At 36.5% G+C, this 23,371-nt stretch overlaps 1 protein-coding gene across 1 annotated transcript; it reads right to left on the bottom strand.

Annotated features, from left to right (window-relative positions):
- Positions 1-1,358: 1,358 nt before the first annotated feature.
- gosr1 (golgi SNAP receptor complex member 1) lies at positions 1,359-22,951 on the bottom strand. The gene is made up of 9 exons (XM_041995921.1): positions 22,855-22,951; positions 21,934-22,045; positions 19,569-19,656; positions 18,644-18,751; positions 18,337-18,428; positions 15,312-15,386; positions 7,806-7,835; positions 5,063-5,145; positions 1,359-4,785 (listed from the first exon to the last, which is right to left on the bottom strand). Exons 1-9 carry the CDS (start codon positions 22,886-22,888, stop codon positions 4,661-4,663), a joined length of 747 nt encoding a protein of 248 aa, XP_041851855.1. The 5' UTR covers positions 22,889-22,951; the 3' UTR covers positions 1,359-4,660.
- Between the last annotated feature and the right edge of the window lie 420 nt (positions 22,952-23,371).

Here is a 23,371-nt window from a genome sequence, read left to right as displayed (position 1 = left end):
GGCCAAATGAGCTGATACACAACTATTTTTGTAAATGAACGAGTCTGAGTTTGAGTAATGACAAACAGCATTTAAAGAAGCTTTCCATAAAATCCTAGCACGACAAACTGTTGTATTCATCAAATTAAAAGTCAACTCAATGTATGCATTTCCTTGTCAATACACAGGACTGTTGTATCGGCTTATGTTCCAAACACAGATAAAATTACTGTAAGCTCATGTTATGCTGTTCAAATACTTTGTTTTCCCAAAGGTACTGATGTAGTTTTATTTTGTTTTTTAATCCTATGTAAACTGAAACCCAGAGATATTTGGACAAAAATGCATAAAGAGTAGATGCCATTTGTTGAGTTCTGAAGGCTGTTCAAGGGCTCATACATCTGAAGCACCAGCTACACAATGCAGCTAATGTGATCCTAAACTAAACACCCTTACTATAAGGCTGTAAAACTACAGCCTGGTGTTATTAACACAGTTTAGCAGTGAATTGTGCAAAAAGGGCTTAATTTCAGTTCATAGCTGTACAAAACGATCACTTTAAAATAAATAAAAGCAGCAAAATCCAAAGATTCCCCATGTTTACTGACTTAAGGGTACTGATTTAATTTTTACTTATCCAAATTCAGCTCTTTGGAACTGGTGGTGCCAGTGATCCAACCTAAGCACTGCTCTGTCAGTAAAACAGTTCAATACTTCCTCTCATGTCTATGTAATGCTGTTTCTTTCTCGGTACACTGTATGTGGCAGTTCTCAACTCTGTGGTGTAAAATTTGCATGTCAGGAATAAATGTTACCATGCATGGTCAGAGTTTTGTCTTTGGATCCAACTTCCAGGTTTTGAAGATTTATGTGTTGACAGAAAGAAACAGATGAAAATTAAGAAGAGTTCTTGACTATGCCAATGCACAGTAGTACTCACAGTAGCAATCAAAAACATGATGAATGCAATATTTTTTGTGTGTTGGACATAAACCAAATGTAAAATCCTAATTTGCACCATTGCCCTTATACCTTCATTTTTATAGAGGTAGAGTCCCCTTTTATGCCCCCTTTCTAACAGAAATCAAGGATTAATAGTGGTGTTGGGGGCTGTTTGTGTGACTAAGACTAGTTATGTTAATTGATGTGAGAAAGGTATAAAATGTCCCAGACAAGACATAAAAATCCTCTCAACATTTTTCTAACTTCATTTAGCGATGGAAAGCATTAGAGCTACACCTGTGCTATATAATCAAATAAAACACTGCTTTTGAGAGCATAATATCTGTGTAATGTTCAGTTTTTATTGAGACAGTGAAAAAAAAATTGATTCAACTTTATTTTATAGATGCAGTCTGCAGCGCTGTTATACTGGTGTGTGCTATGTTGCATGGCCGGTTTTTTTTTTTATTACATCTGAACCCTGTACTTGCAGCTGCTCATGATACACAACTGGGCTGGAGGGAACACAAACACCATTTATCATGGCAATAGCACCAGAGTGTAGCCTGCATGGGGGTAGGGGTGGTGGTGGCAGGTTGTCCAGTTTTAAAGCCAGCTTTCTTCACCCATGCAGAAAGGTGTGACTACATGCCATCCTGAATATTCCCCACCCTAGCACATAAAGTTGTTGCAGGGTTTCAGATACAAATGCAATATTCTGTGAACACAAAGCTTGACAATGCTTAGCTTTGACCACAAACAGAATTTTAACTGACTAGTAAATATTTCCTAAGACAGGTGATGGGGGACATTATGCTAGCAGAGCAGTGATGGGTCATTTTAGTATTTTGGGGTAAAAAAAATTGTTTTAAATATTAGTTTATGCGCAGCAATCCAGACTCATCGTACACCCCAGCTGCTTTAGATAAACATGGGAAGTGGAAAACTTTCCATGACAGGATGTGGCACTTGGTTCTGCGTGGCCGATGGTCAGTTTTAGTGGCTGAAATATTCAGGAGTCACACCTCTGCAGTCTCCTGAAACTGTCAAGCAACATTTCACCCATATTTAAATTCCAATGCAAGATTTCCTTCCAACAGGCAATAAAATAATCTGGGAATAATGGCATGCTGTTTTCTGACAGCTGTTAAAAAGAGAGACCCTTTTCAAAATGTTAAAACCAGCCTGAACAATAAAGCTTTTTTCTTTGTGGGAAAGAAATCACAGAAGAAAGAAAAAAAAAAAACAAGGGTATCAGACTAAATTTATCCTTTGTAGTCTATTGAAGTAGGTCTATTTTATTTGGATTCCGGTCAACTAACACCCTATGGCAGTGGGAAAAAAAGCTTATTGATGTTTCTCACAAAGCCTCCTTGCTTTCAAACAGTTTTTCCACAGACAAACAGTGTAATCGAACAAGTTTAACCCCATCTGCAGTCATTCCCCTCTGAGTTAAACACACTACTTCCCACCTTTAGACACACACCCTTCTGTAATTTAAATGGATCAAAATCAAATAACACATAACTCCTGCTGAGTACACATCGCTATGAAGTGTGAAGACAAGCTTACTATGCCAAACAGCAATCACACAGCTTTGTTATGTTTAAGATTTCTTTTCGAAGATTTCTTGTGCACAATGGTGCACAAAAAGGAATGGGTTGTAACAGATGACATTGCAGCATACTTTTAAAAAGAATCAGACAAGAAGCCTGTTTTAAATGACTTTGAGGTCATAACAGTGATTAGTGTGTGACAGCTCAGGACTCATCAAGGCCCATAGCTGCTGTGTGATAGTCCAACTGAACTCACATTACTTATTTTGTATTTGGCTGTGCTTTAACCACAGGCTGAAAGTGAAAGATGGAGATAAGCTTGCTGACTAAAGGGAAACCAATGTGTGAGTCCCCTAAAGTGCAACAGCATTTTTAGCCTCTATCGGTGCTGGCTCCAAAACTAATGACTTCAGCAGAATCTTATTCAAAAACTTAATGATCAGATGAAGCAGCTCAGTCAAGTGCAACAATGATTCACTGGCCATACACAAATTCTCACACCATTCTTCAACAGAAAACTGCTTTGCTCTTAAAGTTGTCCCTTCAACTCAAGGTTCAACAGACTGTTGACATCCGATTCTATTATTCTGTGTACTCTATATGGCCTCTGTCTCTTAATACAGTTGACTCACAACTACACATTTATGTGCAAACATGTAAAATGTGAAAATAAGTGAAATGTCACCATGCAAAGTGCTTTTCCAAAATGTTCAGTTTTAAATTAAAAACATGGAGATCGGATGAAAAGGTTGTTTATGTTTATCAAATTAAATGCACTTGTGTAAATGAAGCTGAAAGTCATGAAGGTGTCAAGGTTTAGCCCTTCTGAACATATTTACACAATTAAATACATATTGAGCCTCTAAGGATACATATTGCTGTAACTTTATCCTCCATGATCTTGTCCAAATGTGGTCAGTTCTGACTCCAAAATAACCAAATTGGCGACTGCCAAAATGCTTAACTCAGGCTTTAAAACTGCACCTCACAAAGGTTGATGTTGCAGTAGATTTACTTCTTTTAAGTGTATAGTCCTAACCATTTATTCCTTCAGATACGAGTGTACTTAGTCATGTGACGAAAGCATGCATTATTTTAATGATTATACAATAATTAGAACAGCTGTATCTCAGTATTTTCAGCAAAGTGATTCGGTCATTTATCCCTAAATATAAAGTGATGTGAATTAGCTGCTGAAATCAGTCTCCATAGAGGCATAAGATTCTTGGTAAATACTAAAATAATTTTTTTTTTTTTTTTTAATTTAATGGGGTTTAGTGTCCTAGATATCCTCTCCTGATATCAAATTTAAAATAAAAGATGATGATTTTGGGAGTCAAACAGTGATACACTAGATTTATGAATCAGGAGAGTGTAGTTCAGATGGTCATGATGTCTCATTTTCCACCAGCAGGATTCGCTGAAGGGATTTAATTTACCAACTAGCTTGGGAAGATGTGGTTGGAGACATAATGTTATAAAAACTGCTCAAACTGTTGTGATTGTGACCCGGTCCTGCAAAATTGGAGAATTAAAAAAATAAATAAAGAAAAAAAAGATGGATTAGGGACCCCTGTTTTAGGATTCTGGTGGTAAAACTTTCTCAAAAATTTGATGTTCAGATTATATTTTGAATATAAACTGCTTTAAATGAAATTTAAATTTACAAGTGTCACATATTTTTTTACACATACTTATATCAATAATTTATTAATTCACATTTTATAGATCACAATGAACGATCAATCCCATTCCATCAATTAGAAAGAACTAATCCAGTAAGGAAAAAACAAATATCTTCCATCTGTGGGAAAAAAGAAAAAAAATTATCACAACCTTACAGCCTTCTTCTACTTTCAACTGCTCGGAGTTCCTCTCCAAGTTACTTCGATATAACTATATCTTCTTTTAAAAATATGGTCTTATATGTACGTTTGGTCTCCATTCCCTTGTTGGCAGGAGAACATCCGACCTTCAAATCTCCATCTGTCCCACTGTTATATGTAGGCTCATTAAAACATGATGGACCATATTTTATCTTGTCCCACAACTGGACCAACTGAATGTCCCTCTCCTCTGGAACTTCCAGGGTTCTCCAATCAGTGAGCTCAGACTCTGGGGGTTCCCACACTACAAAGGTCAGATGAATCTTGCGTCTTTAACATACTCATCTGGTGAGGTTTTCAGTGAAAAGCATAGAGGAGAATGAGAATGGTGCAGATGCCGATCACAGCGCCGAGGATGAGAGAGTCTCTTCTCTTCCGCAGGTTGATTCGCTGGATGAGATTGTTAATAGCTGGGAAACGATCTGAGAAAGTTGAGTCAAGGAAGATCAAAAGTAGCCACACACTTACGTATGATACCCACAATAATAATACTTACTTTCCCATCAGTCTTGAAAACATACCCATTTTTACACATACACAAAAAAAAAGAAAGAAAGAAAAAGCTATTTGCAAGTATTGATTTCTGAACAAGCTGCAGTGTTTTCCAACCAATAACTCCATGCCTTTAATATTTGCTGTCATTGGTCTTCCATTTGGATTCCCACACACAACTATGCACATGTGCAGCATAAAGGATACTGGCCAGCGTGTTGACCCTGCTCTGTATGGATTTCAACATGCCCCTTTGAGAAGTCATATTCTCCTTGGTCGCCATGGCAATGCTGCAGAAAGAGACAAAGAAAATTGAGAATATTGCAAGTGGTGGCTCTCATATGCAGCGTAAAGTGCCTTTTACTGCAAATAAGCCAACATATGATTGGAAATTCAATTACGAGAGGATGTTTTTCAGTTCAAAGATTTGAACCATCTGAAGCTCAAAAGTTCCAAGTAGACAGCAGAAAATGTTCATTCGATGCCTAGCAACCAGTTTCTTAAGGCATCCTTAAATATTTTGACCTTTTCAACCTCAAAACTCCACATTCCTGAATTGTTTGATGTTTGATGACAGTGACATCTACTGTGTGCTTTTTTAAAAAAAAAAAAAAAAAAAACTATCAATGCCCAGCAGCATCCCGCCCCTGAGAAACCAGATTATACCACTTTTTCATCCAGGACGCTGCATGATGTTGCAGCTGAGTTTCTGAACGTGCACCATGGTTGATTCAGCAAAGAAACTTTACAAGACATAGTAGGAGGAAGAGAGGAAACAAAAGAGAGCCAGAGACCGAGCAAGCGATAAGACAAGAGTCAACATAAGACTGTTGTTTACTATCTCGAGAGCGCACAGTACAGGTAGGATGCAAGATGGATGCCAAAGGGGGCGTGTCACTGAGAAAATGGTAAAAGTTAAGTCGTGTATCTATAAGCTTTTTTGAGTGGGAACACAACAATGCAATTTAATACAAGTTTTAAAACAATATACAAGTATATGATAGACTTTAAAATAAAACCAGAAAATGTATTTAAAAAAATTTCAGCTAATATTTTTATTTAAAAAAAATCTAACTACAACTGCTAAAAGTTACATCTCTTTCCAACAAAACTTTAAGCACTGAGTTATTAATTACTGAGAGTACAAAATGGCTGGGTTTGTACAAGGAAGGTGGAGAAGTGCTGTGAAATTGGACCTCTCTTGTTCTCAAACTTTCAACTTTCAGAGCAGGTAAAGGCAGCTGGAATGCTGGCAAGAAAAGTTTCAGGTCCTGTTTTTATTTTCTTCGGTTTTCAGTTACGAGAAATCTCAGACTTGATAGCTACTGCAAATGACTACAAACAAGTTAAAGTGGTACACATTTCTTTCCAAAAAGAAAAAAAAAACTTAACAAGATGGACAAACTCAAAAGAAAATATGATTTATGAATGAACTGCATAAATATTTGAAAAGAATAACTTGTACAGAAGATTTTTTATTTATTAGACAAAGATAAGTGAAATAAACAACAACAGTTTGAATGACTGCATTCGTTCACGTTTTGTGGCTGCTAAAGCTGATGAACAGCAGGGCTAGTGTGCATGTGTGTGTTGTGTATATGAGTGTGAGGAGGGTGATATGTGTGTGAGTACGGGTGGGTGAGGTCACAGCATCTCCGGTGGTTGGAGGTTGCTGAGGAGACAGTCCGCAGTCTTGGCCTGGAGCTGCGTTTTGGGGATCATGTTCTCCTCAGTCAGGAAGAAACACTTTGCTGACTCCAGCAACCTCGACTTGCCTTTACCTCTGTGTTAACCAGTTCAAGAGAATTAGAGGTAGAAGATAAGGAGACGTATGTGATCGGTCTGGAGACTTAAGTGTCTCGTAACCTGCTGAGCAAATCTAAACAACATCCGTTCTATTTATGTAACAGACTGCTTCACTGTCTGCACAACATACTATTGCACCTTTTTTCCCCAAAGACTGAGGCAAAAACCCCATCAAAACAAACGTAAACACCAAGAACAACTTGTTCCAAATAAGTAATGAATTAAGACTGCACATGACATCAAGAAATGAGGTTTTTCGTGAAAACCCTCCTAGCTTCTTTTATTTTTATGGATTTTCTTTTAAATTAAATGTTCATTTTTAAATTCCAAACTCCATTGCAGTATATAATGTTTTCCTGAATTCCTTACAGCTAAATAAATGTAGAAAAAAAGAACAGTTAAACAAAGTACAGACAGAGGTGCAGATGAAGAAAAAAATCTCAGGGTATCTCCACAACCCATCAATCAGGCTATTGTTTAAGTGACTCTCTGAGGAACCATTGCTTACATGACGAAACAACTGGAAATAAATACAGGAGGTTAAATCCTGAACATATTAGTAATTTGTGCAGCTGAGAAATGCGACAAAGGAGTAGGGAGAGTTGAATGATACCAATAAATCAATGAAGTGGGAGTGAGTTATTTAGGGTTGGTTAGTGACAGCCTTCTTTATTTTATGCACAGACAATATTGTGTGACAAGCAGTTGGCACACCTCCACGGCTTTGGGACTCTGTCCCAGTTGAATGATGAGTAAACAAAATCAACAAATGTATTAAAAGGTTTATCAAAAGTGAAGAATATACAAAGACTAGCAGAAGGAAGTGAGCTATAATTATTAATGTGGTGTGGACTTAAATTTAAATCGGTTGTGGAAAAAAAAACAGCAAGGCTGAATTTTCTGAAATGCCTGTACAGTGAGGAAGTGTTTAAACACACTAAACAGTAAATCTACTTAACTTCTGATTCTGAAATCATTTTAGATCCTGTTTCATTTATTTTTTATTGGCAGCCAACAAACTTAATTTATTTACATGGTACATAAAAAAGTGATTATTCATTTTCCCATTAAACTGATTATAACAGTCTCACCGTTTTTTTTCCCCCCACATCTGTTTTCAATGTTGACTAAAAACAGGGCTTACCTTATTGTGTCATCCATCAGTCGGTCTGAGCTACAGAACAAGAGAGAAGGATAAAGAGCAGGAGAGAAAGAGGAAGATTGGTTAGATATTGATAAAAAAAAAACAAATAGTAATTAAAATAAATCACATACACTGTACAATCAGGTTAAAGCACTCATTGACCTCAGTTTCAGATGGGGAGTGATCAATAAGAAGCTTACCGGCTAAGAACTCTGATCACACTACTCAGTGACATGTTGCTGCACAAACAACTGGATTCACTACATGTTATGAGACTTATCTTATTCTCTCCATATCAGTCTGATCGCTTCCCACATGGTGACTAAGCAACACATTTTACATAAAGCATCAACAAGTAATCTGAATCATCCCAACATCACTTGTGACATTATATTAAAAAATTACAGGAAATGAGGGAAAGATTATCTTTTGCAAAAAATCAAACTCTAATCCAAAACCTAACCATGTTGAATCTTGATGGGATTTTTTCTTTGTAATTAAAGTTTCTTTCTTTTTCTTCCTTTTTCAGCTTATACATAAACCTTTTTAAATTGTTTTGGATGGACAGTCAGTGACAGTCCATGCATTCCTGAAACTAATAATGTAAGAATGACAATAATCAATAACATCTCACTGCATAGCAATCATGCCTTGCAGCATTTTTCTTTGTAATCACAAGCACCTTTAGACTCTGCATCTGCACATTGATCAATGACAAGATTTCCAGAGAGGAAATGCCGGGCAGTCCAGTTCCAACAAAAGTCCATAAGGTCCAGTTAAAGCTGTCAGGACCACAAAGCCAGTGATAGTTATCCACATGGATAAAAATCATGTTTTAACGTACAAGCATCTACAGGAGGAGATATTTTGCATGTGCACATCTAGTCTTGCAGACAACCTTTGACAACATTTACATCATACAGACCCCCACAAGAGGCCAACACACTTAACGACAAAGAACATGTAACATTCCTCACACAAGGAATGATTAAAATACACCCCAACATTAATATCTGACTTTGTGTATGTAGTCTGTCACTTCAACTGTGGGTGGGTACGATCAGTTGGACTGCATGGTAAAAAAAAGTGGGTATATTCTTGGGTCAAAGCTCTCGACGGAGGCAACACACTGCTTTTTGGCATTAATGTACAACATAACCACTTCTTTGCTTGACTATTAAAGTATGTAGACTGATGAGCATGTTTTAGAGAATAATACACATAAATGGCTGAACTGCACAGAAAGAGCAAAATCCTTGAAAGTGGAAAAATAAATATGTGATTGCATTTTAGCAGCTAGTGTGGCCAAACAGCCACGTAACAGTGGTCTTAAGTGATGGAACACAACTAATCAATGCAGACAGACAGCTGTCTACTGACAGTATTTTCCTGATAAATCACAAGGTTAAAAGCACTTGGGAGGTAAGGTAAGCCATGACTCATGGAGTTTTTACATGCAACGATGAAATGGGACAAAAGGTTTATGCCCTCCTCTGAATCATTAGTTCACAGCATTACAGGGAGAGGCTAATTTTACTGTCACATTCATTCATATGGAGTATTCTGTGCCTTCAGCTTTAAGTACTTTTTTTCCCCCCACCAGTTGTGTTTTGCTGCAGTCATTAAATCGCTCATTAGCTTTAAGCTAATAGCTTTCCCTTGTAATGAATGAACCAACACTGACCATATGCTGCCTTGCTTTCTTCCCATTCACAAGCAAATGAACATTGAGTCAAACAGAATGCTTACTGTTGTTCCCAGACATTATTTATTATTTATTTATTATAACTACAGTATGGTAAAAGAAAAAAAAATATGCCAGCATTGCTATCACTGCCTTAATGACCACAGAGATCAGAGATATATCATTATATATTAACAATTTCCTTTAAAAGAATACCTGAATACTGCACAGTTTCTTAAGTTTAATGTCTCTGTATAAGTAATACCATACAAGATATGGGAATACTGTGTCAGTTCACACATCCACGATAAATGATCACCTTATCTCAGAAACGTATCATCCCATCAACACACACTCATACCCAGCCACTACAGCAACTGCATTTACGTTTTAAAAGGCAGCATTTTAGTATCTGTAAATTCAGCTGAGTTACTGGTTACTTCAAATCTAGAAATAGATGGTTTAACTGAAGAGTGGCACAGGAAACCTGGCAGGAAAAATATACTGTACTGTCATTTAAAAGCCACAGTGTGAAAGAATTACTGACATCTAGTGGTTAAGATAGGCATAAAATGAATTGAAATGTAAGGGGCAGTGGTAGTCAGTAGCCAAAATTCTTCCAGACAAACGTGTTTTCATTTGGGAGAGGATTCAGTGGCCTCAGGTGCAGCAATGACTGATAACTACTTCAAAATTGTGTACATATGTACTATCTACTTCTGTGTTCCTTTTAAGGATTTACTTATCCCAAACAGTGCTCCAGCACCTATCAAACAAAGCCAGTACTGCCATTTCAAAGCTCAGAAGGTTCTTGCTTCTCATTTGTATATTTAGAGACATCATAATGAAAATAGTGGCACAAATATGGCAGCTGTCATGTATGTGGTCCCACACATACAAGTACATATATATGTCTAATTCTAAGAGAATAAAACACATAGAATGCAAGTTATTTATTAAAGTGATTAGATACCAATAAAAAAATACTGTTCTGTTACTGACCTTTGATTTTGTTACACACTGCACCTTTAAAGTCTAAGAGTTACTAGATACATAAATAAATAAATAAACAGATAAAAGTGTCTTTACAGATTGCAAATCTGTTTTTTTGGATTTGTCATATTGTCCAACAACAAATAGCACAATGTGTACATGAGAACACTGTAATTAAGAATTCCCCCTTTTATTAACAAACCAAATTACATCTTACATTGGCTATTTTAATAGTGTTATAAGTTATAAGGATTTAAGTGGTAATCTATGAAAAAAATACAATAAAGCAACTTTTTGATTGTAACGTTTGAGAATAAATGCCGGCATTTAGAACAATATGAAGCCAAGAACAGAATCCGTGCAGTAAATTGAAACATTCATTATTTTGCTTCAGTAACAGTCTTGGGAATCTTGGCAACCGCTGCAGAGAACAAACTGCCTTAGTAAAGATGGGAAGTGGTCACAAATCAAAGCTAAGAGCTGAATCAAAATGCACTGAAATTCTCATGGTAGGCTACAACCACAGAAATGTAGTCAAAAGTGGGACTGTGGCAAAGAACTGAAATTGACATCTTAAGTTGGCCAGAAGAAAGACAGATACTTTGAAAGATTTGGCCTACTGTTTCAAAGTAAGGTACTATGAAAACTCCGGTTCCATTAAGGCAATCAAAAATGTTTAGGTGCTTATGCTCGTATCTGAGATGTTTTGCTATGTGCAAAGCACTTAAAGTAACTGACCCAAAGTGGTCTATACACATTTCATGTGCTTGTTGGGAGAAGCTCTGTACTTTCAGAACTGATTGTGAAATAAACTCTGCCAGACAGTAGGGCAGCACTTAGCCATGGACGCATAGAACTCTTCTCCATTGAATAAATAAGCATATTTGGAAACTGGCAGCTTAGCTCAAACTTATCAAGCTGGGAAACAGGTCAGTAAGCATAAAGAAAGATGCTCAATAAGGATAACAACATAAAGAAAAAAGAAAGGAAGAAAAAGGCGGGTGTAGCTGTTGGCTACTGTGATTGGTAAAATACTAAAGCACCTGCATCCTTTTCTTCTTTTCACTTTCAGGTGAGGAATCAACCAAGAAAACTTAGCAATGTTGGTTTTAAAAACATTTTCTATAAAAACGTTTTTGTTTATATTTGTTTGTTCCTTTATTTCCCCCTTTTCTACACCAATTCAGCAACCCTGGTATTCCTTATAATTGCAAAAATCAATCACACTGTGTCAAATTCTAAAGGAGTGGTCAATGTAAGATTAAGATTTTTATGACAGCACAAAAACTCTTACAAAGAAATATAACTGGGATCAGTGCTTTATGGATCAGTGGGTTATGACAACATGGTTACATACATCTTTTATAGTTTGTGCTCATTCAGCAAGTCAGACTAGCTGAATGATTTAAGCATCCATGCTGTATATCATACAAACCTATAAAGCAAACAACGTCAAATTCAGGTCATTATGAATCAGTGGGACGTATAATTTGCCTGACAATGAAAGAGAGAGAGAAAGAAAGAGAAAGAAAGAGAGAAAGAGAGAAAGAAAGAGAGAGAGAGAGAGAGAGAGAGAGAGAGAGAGAGAGAGAGAGAGAGAGAGAGAGAGAGAGAGAGAGAGAGAGAGAGAGAGAGAGAAAGAAAGAAAGAAAGAAAGAAAGAAAGAAAGAAAGAAAGAAAGAAAGAAAGAAAGAGAGTCCACTGCCATTAGAGCTGCTCCAGCATGAACTTTTAATGGACTGGCCCCTCCCTCCTTTGCTCTAGTTTATTCATGAAGACCAACTAGAGCAAGATGGGAAAAATAGATGAATAAGGATGTTGTAAGAGACAGCAAACAAAATAGACAGCTCTAATAAATAAAAAGCACCAAAATATACTTTAGATTATTTGCAAACTCTTTCTCCAGTACCTAGTGTTAGTGACAGCTCTACATCAACAGCTTTCAGAGCTACACTAATATCTAGGTAGCTTAGTCTGATCTGTAATTATACACAGCGGAAGACTAATGGCAAATACTGAAGAGGAGGACCGTCTGACAGTATAACCATCCATCTATCTATGTCTCTTTAGGTTTGGTTAAAAAATCAATGAGACTTGCAAGTACTCCCCCTTCTGCAGCAATTTGCAGGTGAAGTGTTAGAGAAGAAATGACGTCACTGTTTTGATAGTGAACTTTATGAAAAAAGCATCTATCCAAAATCCAACGGAAGGGGAAGTTTAAACCCCCACATAGGCTAAGATACTTGAAGGAAAAAGCACAAAAATAATTTGTAACAAGCTGAGCTACAAAATGACAATATCACAACTACTACATCTATAATGTCGTATGTAGAAAAATAGAAGAATATCTCAAGAATTAAGAGAGATCATACATCTCACTAAGACAGCCACACTAAAGCTTTTTAAACCGCTTCTCTTAAATTCATCAAGCATCTGAGCTTATAACGTTTAACGACAATTGCTTTGGCAACAAATACATTTTCTCTATCTTTTCTCTTCAGGCCATCTTCGCCGTTTTATGGCCATAAAATGATCAATCAAATGTAACTTGATCCTCCTCTTCTGTCTCCTTATTACGTTCCTCTCTGTCCCAGCGGTCATGGGAATCCCTATAACATGGGTTGTGCTTTCATAAGATAATTTCGTTATCAATATCCTGTTGAGGATGTGGATTAACACAAAAGATTAAGTGCTGGGAATGCACTTGACTGCAGTGAGTCCAGGCCAGTCAGCATGACAGCACAGAGTTTTACAGTCATGCAGCAATGCAAGGCAGCATTACAATTTGTAATTAACCATGTACATGCTTATTTCTTTATGTCCTTGTAAGCATTTAAGATTAGGTATTAAGAGTAAGGTTGAAATAAGATAATTAAAATCCTCCATCCTTCACTTGAGCTGTGATACATTTTAACAGTAAGGTTGTTATATTAAGGATTAGGAAACTATCTGTACTGGTAGATAAAACCTAGAGTAAAGATGATTCACACACAGTAAGCTATGCTTTGCAATGCTAGCGCTAATTTCAAATGCTAATTTACGTTAGCATGAATTGAGTGTAAACAAAACGTGGAGAGTCGCATATGATTGGTTAAGGAACCAGGAAGTAGGAAAAAGCTACACAGAGCACCAAAGTTATTCCGTCACGTAACTCTTACTTTGAAAGGAGAAAAACATAAAAACATTGTTAATGTAGAGAGACAGATTGTTCATTGGGAAGCTTCCTTTTATCCCTCGCAAAAAATGAGAACAGTTTAAATTATTTTTACGGAAAAAAAATTCTAATTATTTAGCCTTTAAAATTGAAATTCATTGTTTTTTATTCATTTATTTATTTTTATGGGTTAAAACCAAGTTTAATTTTTGACGCTCAAACCTGAAGTAAAAGTGTCCGTTCAGGACTCTCCATGAGAAAAAAGAACAGCCAGTCATCTTCACATCACTCGTTGTACTGTTCCAAAGCTTGCTATATGGTGTACCCCGTTTCTCTAAAATTGCAGTGCACCAGTTTATTGTCCTTAGATTTCTCTAAGGACAATAAAATGGCATGAGGTTCCGGCTAGATATAGCTGGACTCACCTCAACGCATGGCTTGGGCTCTGGTACCACTGTCCTCAAGAAGGGCTGGACCCTCTTCCATTCTGGAGTTGCTCCCGATGAGAGGCACCAAGCAGGTGTGGGCATACTCATTGCCCCCCAACTTGGTGCCTGTATGTTGGGGTTTACCCCAGTGGATGAGAGGGTAGCCTCCCTCTGCCCACAGGTGGGGGGACAGGTCCTGACTGTTGTTTGTGTTTATGTTGCATGTCTGTTTTTTTGGAGACTACTGCCAAACTGACTACTCAAGTGTCAAATTTAAACAGTTATCAAGCAACATCCTGCTTTTTAGTAAATGTAAATCTGTTATCCATCTATCAAATACCTGCCGCGTGTATCCACAACCCACTTACGACCACCTCCCCCCAGCACAGATTTTGCAGTGGGTGGAGTTACACTTGAAGAAAAACAAAAAGAAATAAAACAGACTGAAAAATCTTTATCGAGTGGTGTGAGAGCAGGTAAAGCCTGTCTATAAATGAATGTAGGTCTTTTATAGAAATTAAGCAGCATTTTTCTTTCAAGAACTTATAATGTGAAACAGTTATATATTTTTGACTGTGCAAACTGTTTTGTATTTGTTAAAATAATCGGATGAGATCATCACTCCTGAGCAAAGTGTAAAGCTTCTTCTAATGTTTTTATGCATTTTGTTGGAGCACCCTGCTGACATTCAATTTTGCTTTCCACACAGGGCGCATGTCACACCTCACACACACAGGTACACACAGACATTTCACAAAGCAGCTACATGCTGTTCAGTAGTTCTACCAAATGACAACAGAGAAGAGGTTACTGGAGACCATGATTTGACTTGCAGTGTCAAAACAAAAATGAATTCCTAACATTTTACAGCAGAGCAGAAACTGTGTTTATAAAATAGATTCTGAAAATTAGGTAAATTAAAGCATGAAAGAGTTTTTCTCAGAACCAAGAAACTCATGACTTGCAATCTATATTCCCTCGTTCATAAGATGTTAATAATTATATTAATGAATGCAAAATAACTTTCCAATTTGAAACTATAAGGATAAAAAGATAAGTGCTAAGGTGTGATGAGGACAAAAAGCTTGCATCAGCAACAGCAAAGTCAAGTAATATGACAGTTTTTTGGGGGGTTCCAATACCAGCAAAAATTAATTAAGTATTCTACTAAATTAATTAAAACCTTGGATCCTGAACTACTACAAATCTTTGGTATTTGTGCCAAAGAAAGGTCAACGGGAACTTACTTTCTCAAGTGCTCATGCTCCTTCAGAAACAGCTCCGTTCTTCTGTTGTTGACCCCAGAGCCACTCTTGTATGTCCTGAAAAGACAAAAATAAAAACATGACACTTGGTTTGAATTAACTAGTTAACCCAAATGTGCATTTACATTATATACACTCTTTAAATATCAGTGACTAAAAGTTATTTTTACACGTCAGTCAGATTAAAATAAAAGAAAAAGTTTTAAGTTTGAGAATCCAAGTTGACAGTAAACCTATCAATAGTTTGATAGTATTTATTTTCTTGTTTTTAAATGAGTATGCATATCCAGCAGGGAAAAGAGTTGTGAATGGCAACTTTTGCAGCTTCTGCTATCAGTTTTTTCTAGTGCAGTGAAATGTTATTTGCAAAAATCTACCATAGAAGAATGTATCTTCTCAGCAAAAAAAAATTCACTGGCATAACTGCTGTACAAACTGGTTTCAAGTAAATGGAAGACTGTCAGTGTCACTGTACTGAGCTACTGACTTATGGATTTAGTAGATTTAGTAGAGTAACTATGATTCTATCTTTAAAAAAAAAATCTGTTTTATTCATCATCATCACCAGAATAAGGTTCTCATTAAACCAAATATTGAGGGCATCAATAAATCATATCCTAATCAAAAAGCAGAAATAAAACAGTGTTCTTTAGTACTAAGCTTTATGGGAACAAAATTGTTAGTTAATGGATGGGCTATAAGACCACTAACTGAACAAACACATCCCACTCATTCTTTTCTGCCTGCAACTTAGGCTATCTCGGTTTCTGGTCATTTAGCACAGCCCCACCTTCCTGTTGGATGAGAAAGAGAGTGCAAAGGGGGGGGGTGTACACAGACATATACCATTAACATCCAACCCCTACCAGTTAACAACAAATAGACCAACAATAACGTACCTTTTTCATCACAAGTGCACCATTCACTGCCAGTGAACTAAAACCATATACAGTGTACAGTGTGCACATTGTCTAAATAACAGTAGAAGTCTGGATCCCCAGCAGCAAGGCTGATGTATTTGTAGGGCTACAGCTGACTGCACTGACAGCCTGGCTTCATCACTCCAGCAAGGCTTTTTAAAAGGGCACTGATGTAAATCACAGGCTAGCTGTCAGTTTTGTTGCTGACATTTAGAATCAAAGCTGAGGCGGAGGGAGTTACATCTGAGCTCTGCTCCGCTCCTGCTGTTATTATGAATGACACAGCTGCACAACAGAAGTGTGTGTCTACGTTTTGCTGACAGGATCTGCAAGCACACTGCAAATTATAAAGATTTAGATAAAATGTTATATTGCTCATTTGGGTATTTCAGTAAATGAGAATATGCATTCTTTCTTTTAATTGGTATGGATTTTTGTAGTTCAGCAGATCAACCCACCCCTTGGACAGATTTAACCAGTTAAGATCTCTACTGCCCTCTGCCTGACAAACAGAACAAAAGGATCAGCTGCAGCAGGAATGTTGATCAAAGCCTATTAAATAAATACAAACTCATACATTCATTCAAACTTCTAAACATTTTTTTAATTTGTTATATATAATAAATGAAATGGGGGAAAAACATTTCTTGTCATTTGATGTATTTATGTACTGTTTCATTTTAAACCGCGACTGAATAAATCTGAATGAAATGTGGCACAGGTCTTAGTGCTCTTCCTTCTCACAAACTGAAAGCAGTTCGCCACACAAAGCGCCTTCAAGAAAGAAACAAACTTCCAGCTTTCATATATCTCAAGTTCTGTTTTATTACTTACCCATGTCCTATTCACAGAGATAAATGAGAAAGTTGCTTTTCAAAAGCAATTCATTTTAATTCCCTGAAATAGTTTGAAAATAAGACAGAATTTTAATTAACAATATTACAATCTGGGGCAAATTTCTCCCTTATATGAGTTTAAAATATTGATAGGCACTATGAACCAAACACCAAACATTTTATGTTTTAGAATCCCTATGATAGTCTGTTAAATTCTCAACAAGTAGGGCTCAACATTTTGTTAGGTTGGATTAACAAGTCACCACTCAGAGTTTATATAAAACACTCTTCCAAGAGCAGTTCTCTGCTGTCAATCAATCAAAGAATGTTTTTGCAACAAGTTTTTATCTGGACTTCACAAGAAAATGCTAGTAGACATCTTTTCCCTGAAGTTAATCTTCCTAACAATCTGTTTCCACACGTTTTGGGATTTTGCAACACTAAAAAACGTCAGACTAGGTGAGAAAAAAGGTGCAGTACAAGCTAAACGTGTTTCTAGTTAAAAACCTACATAATACTGCTGAAGAAGCTGTGAGTTTTGTAGCTAAGTTCCAGTAAATTTACAAGAAGTACAAATCTAAAAAAAATAATCAACTATATGCAACAAACCCAAAGTGTAATTTGTCTAATTACACTGACTAAATTTCTCCAGTAAAAATTAAGACTGTAAAAAATCAAACTATTCCCAGTGAAATCTCAGTATGTTTCACGTGATAAGTGATCGAGTGTTTATAGAATGTCTGTGCTTCAATGAGGCCTCTGCAGACATCTGCATCCTAGATAGATAGAGTGGGATCAATAGGAATCCTGCAGTGCTCACCGTTTGCTTACTGCTACGTCCTACAGATCAATATGGCATTACAAGAAACCCCACAAGAGTCACGGTCTAGGGGAGCCTCCAACTCATTTTAACACTCACTCAAAACTAAACCAATCTGAAGGGAGGACAGACTTTCTCAATACATGGCCAAAGAGGCTATGAGCATTTAAAGATTTTGTCAAGAGCATGCTAACTGTAAGTCAGGGGTGAAATCCAATCTGAGCTGGGAGAAATGCTTTTAGCCATTTTTTATTCCTCAAAACCTGCTTGCACCAAATACTTGCAATGCAACAGAGGACAATGTCATCTGTCTTGCATGTGGTAGAATCCACAAGTCCATGAAAGCGAGACAGTTAAACATTCAACATTTGCCCCCACCAAACTGTGACACAGCTGAAACATTGGCAGCAAAATAGTGAAAGGCTACTCACTCTATGTCTTTCCTCACAGACCCCAGAAGGTCTTCTCTTTCTCTGACGGCCATAAAGTTGCCTTTGGTTTTATGGAACTCGTGTGTGTAATCCTGGGCAAAATAATGAGTGTAAAAAAGAAGACAGGATAAAGAAAGAAAATGGTAAAATCCAGGGAAGTACTTAGGTATTATGTATTTCACAACAGTTATTTCGTAAATTCAGTAAAGTTCATATACAGAGAACTTCAAAAGTGAAGTAAATACAGAATGTACAGAAAACAAATTAGCAAGATTAAGAGCAAAATATGAGTCATTTGGGTGCAAACCTGTAGAATGTCTCTGTGTCTCTGCAGAGTATGCATTAGTGCAGCATTGAGAGAAGCTGAGCCAGGTGTGTTCGTGTACTCAGCCATCTTATCGTTCACCGTTGTCAGCTGAAAAAGACATTAAAGATGAAGGGGATGGATGGATGGAAACCCCAGAAAAACAGGGGAGAATATAGAGCATATGAAAAACAGGGTAACCAGGAAAACTCACACACCAAACTACTAGCTAGAATAATTCAGAATAATTCAGTCAAGATACAAACATCCCTAGTCTTGCAGTTTTTCAGAACCTGGTCTAATGTGCTCTGCATGCCCCAAAAAAATTCCTTGCTCTGTAAAATACTTCAGTCCAGATTTGAACATCCTAAGTGGTAGTTTTTTCAGCAGAACCTGGTCTGGGTCCCCAAAAAGCAGTGGATTCGCCCTTTTTGTGTAACACAGATCAGAAGCTAATTTCATCAACGTCAGGCTGCGTCTCTGAATATTTCTTCTATCCACGCTCATAGACAGTGTTTAAAAACTAAACGGCCTGATGTTATTCATCTTATTTAAATGACAGCATGTCATTTCAGACTGTACAGCATGCTCACACCTTTTCCAAGACCCTGCTCAAAGGCTACTGATTGGTTAGTAATGCACTTGAGCGCAATGAAGCGCTCCCCTCATACCACTGGTATGTAGAGTAACTCAACGTGACAATAGTCTACATAAGCACACACATCTAGCAATAAAAGTTCCTCTCCTTTGTTTTTGTTTTTTTTTGGCAGCAAAAACTGCACACTGTAAATCCGACATGGTGCAAGAATACTTTAAGACCTGGGCAAAATGTTACACAACCAAGGATTACAATCTAACCATATTTTTTAAACCTTATTTTTTCCTCTGTGACTTTCTAAAGGCCACTGACTGAAGAGTGTTTACTTACTTTGGCCAGCAGCTGTTCAATCTCCACTGACATAGTGTCAAACATCCTGTCCTGGGTGGAGTTATTTAGAAGTGGAGTGGTGTCTGAACTTGAGAGGTAGAAACAAGGAGAGAAAAAAAAAAGTAAAAAGTCAACTTAAATCTATTGGTCATAATTTTTGCTGGATCATTTTGACCAATTAAACACTACACAGAACAGATCAAATATTCAAATATTATATTTAAGGATTGTAACATGTGTCAAGAATCTCTGCCTAACTTGTACAAAATACTTAGACAAGTCAGAAAAAACAAGTTACATTAGAAATTACTCAAAGTTTAATACTGCCCTGTTTTAATGTTTTATTAATGTCAATCAGCATTAAAACCAAAAAAGTAATCACTCACTTAGAATCTCTTCTGGAAAATATACACTGCTGCCTTAATACATAAATCCTATGCTTTCAAACAAACAAGTCATTCTGGGTGTCTTTTGGAGTCTTCGACACAACAATTTTCTTTTATGTCCTCTGTAGAGCTGCGTAATTTAGTGTTGCATGTAGCATAAAACCGTCGTCATTTGACAATGGCTATGGTTAGATGGTGTTTTTAATTCACAATTAATTTTTCAGAATTAAATAATTCAAAATTAAAGCATTCTCCTTTGCGTTTACACAGAAACAGCAATTCCGAATTGAGGTTTACATGGAAAACCTGTTTAATTGCCTTTATTCAATTCTTCTTAAGATCTGGAGGTTGGGAAGTAAACAAACTCCAATATCTGCTTCTTTTCGTTTTGCCTTCAACATGGAAGACCACATAATAAGAGGCATTTTCGCTTTGATTTTGATCATAGCTTTAAAGCAGAACTTTGACACTGGCATACTACGTTAGTTTCTTCAGAGGAGAAGGGAGAGAGAGTACCTTATCTGTCATCGCGACAGTACAAGGGAACAAGCATACACAGAACGGTCAGAATTAAAGCGGGATTAAGGTATACATGATTGAGGAATTATTACATTTAGATTTAAAATCAGAACAAACAAGTCACTTACTTCTGATTTAAGTTTAATTTGGAATGGCTATTTTCATTAGGAAATTAGGTTTACAAGGTCATTTTAAAGAGGATTTCATTTTTATTCTGAAATAAAGTGGAATTAAAACTCTCATGGAAATGTGGCCAGTAAATTACATTATCTATCATATTTATAGTCTTGTGTCTTTGTGTGTATGTGCTGAGTCTCAAGGTTTCATTCAAACTGTTTGGAATAAGGAGCTTAACAGCCAAGAAGTCACAAATGTGTCCTGATAAGGGTCATCAAAGAACTCAAATGTTTCTATCCAATGTACAAATAAATATGAAGAGATGTCTGAAATTTTGCTGAACAAACGATGTAGATTATCTCTAGTACATTGCTCTGAGTGGACAAACAAGGCTGTAGTGTTGTCAGAAGGTGACTGCATGCATTAAGTTACACATAGCTGCAATATATATAGTAAATAGTAACGAGATACAAAACTTAAGGGAGGACAACAAAAAATTGCTAGTCACCTTGGTCATACAGTGTCAGTCAAGAGTCTGGATACACATACAAATTTAAACTAAATGGGCAGGTGTATCTAAGTTTTTGACTGATAATATAGCTGGAAATGTGAGTATTTAACATAGTTTTCAGATGCTGAAGTTTTGCATCTGCATCTGGTCTTCAGAAAGCAAATAAGAATGTATTCATTCATTCAAGGGAATAAAGTGTTTTCTTCACCAGAACTAATAGCTGAAACCTGTTTCCAACTATTTTAACTATTTTCTGAAACAAGCAAAGTTTCACACAAACCCAAATGTGAATTACTTAAATGGCCTATTATAAAAATCAATAAATCTGGCCATAATTTTCCTGGTTGTTAAATCCATCTTTAACACACAAAAAAAGGGATAATAATAATTAAAACACAAGACAAGTCTGTTAAAGGTCCTTGTTTTATCAAACCAACAAGCTAAAACCCAAAGATATTCAGTTTTCTGACTAACAAAAGTAACATATCTTTAAAGGAAGAAGCTTATATCTGAAAATGTCATATCTGGTTGGAATGTGACAATATACTGTATAGATTGACTGTATCTCAATGTAGCAGTAGCTTTCCTGGTGACTTATTTAATTGAAAGAGTTATTTCAAAGCTTACATTAATGTTCTACCATCTGCATTTCGGAAACAACAGTGCTTAAAAGCAGTTTGACTTGCTAGGTGGACTTAGATTGGTTAGTTATCTGTGTAGTCTCAATTTAATCTACAGATGCATTGCTGACTGTATTACTTGACCCATATAACTAAAATTGTAAACAAACTTTAGTCTCAGTTGTTTACTTTGTAGATGTGACAAGACTTACGTGTCTCCTCGACGTCCATCCCTGGAGCTGCTATAGCTGGTACAAAGTTTACTGAAGGAGACCAGTTTTAGGTCAAGTTCATTCTCCAACTGTCTAGCCTGCTTTCGCAGATCTGTAACACAAGCACAAAACCCAGACAAAAGTAAGGTAAGAGTATTTACTCTAAGTGGATATTTTATTAATCTTTCTGATTTTACTTACATTTTATTTATTTATTTATTATTAAATTGAGATTCCGACACTATAGTGGATTTGTACAGTAGGCTTGGTTTTACAGCAGCCAACATCAGTAAAATGAGTAAATGTCAAACGTAAACTCTAATATTATTGCATCACTTTAACTAAAAAAAATAAGCAATTGCTTGACACTGATCAAGTCAAATTTGGCTAAATGACGAACATATTCATAGGTACAGGTTATGTAAGAGTAGCAGAGCATTATAATGTTTGCATTGTTTACCTGTTCACGAAAAATATGTTAATAGTTGAGGTATATAATAATACTAAAGTCACTAATAATAAAGCCAAGCACAAAAAAAGTTGGAACGACTGGCTAACTTATATGAAGAATACATGAACAAAGTACGTAAAGTCAGTATGTAAATTATATTTCTGTTCGCTAACATCCAGTGAACCTATCAGCAGGCATAACTTGAAGTAGCAGGTCAATTAGCCGTTTAAAGTAGCAACACAGATTTAACAGCTTAAGGAGTAACATGAACTTCAGTTACAAGGCGCTATGTTAGCTAGCTTGTTGGGAGCTAACTAGTTGCTGTAGTGACACGTACAGGTTATAATCATTGAAGAATGGTCCATCCACGCAGTGACACTGACAAAATAACGCTTAGCTTTATGAATATGATGCTAAATTTGGCCGAATATGCTAAACTGAAAACTGAACAAGAAATGTTAGCTCCGCACCTTCCCAGTAGTTGCTGCTTCCTATTCCAGCCATCTTTGTTGTTCTGCGACGTCACCAACTCCAAGTATGAGTCACGTGGCCGAAGAAGATGTGTGGCTTCCTGGTTTTTACTGCCCTCAGCTGTGACTATCAGGCATGACACGGTGGCAGTTAACAGCTATAATCTTACGCCTGAATTTTTCAGAGACGTGACGATATGGAGTAAAATGGCCAATCTCTCGGTTAATCAAAACACGTTTAATTCTTACTATGTATTTTACATTTAAACTACTAGTTGTTCAATTGTTCAGTGTGTAAAATAATAAGGATATTTTTACATTTCAATACAATTTTTTTTGTGAATGTGATTGTTTGCATATGTTCAAATGATAAAACATTTTGAGTTGGACCAGTTCTACTTGTGCAACTTTGATCTGTGCACCACCACCACCTCTTTGTTGATCTTTTATCTGACAATATCATGATTTCATCTGATTATCTGTGGGGGAAAAAAAACAACATTTTTAAAGCAATTTT

The sequence above is a fragment of the Melanotaenia boesemani genome, chromosome 9, assembly GCF_017639745.1.
Source record: "Melanotaenia boesemani isolate fMelBoe1 chromosome 9, fMelBoe1.pri, whole genome shotgun sequence".
In the NCBI taxonomy this organism is placed as follows: domain Eukaryota; kingdom Metazoa; phylum Chordata; class Actinopteri; order Atheriniformes; family Melanotaeniidae; genus Melanotaenia; species Melanotaenia boesemani.
Note: the sequence above shows the minus strand (reverse complement) of the source record. Positions and strands in the feature narration are given on the sequence as shown.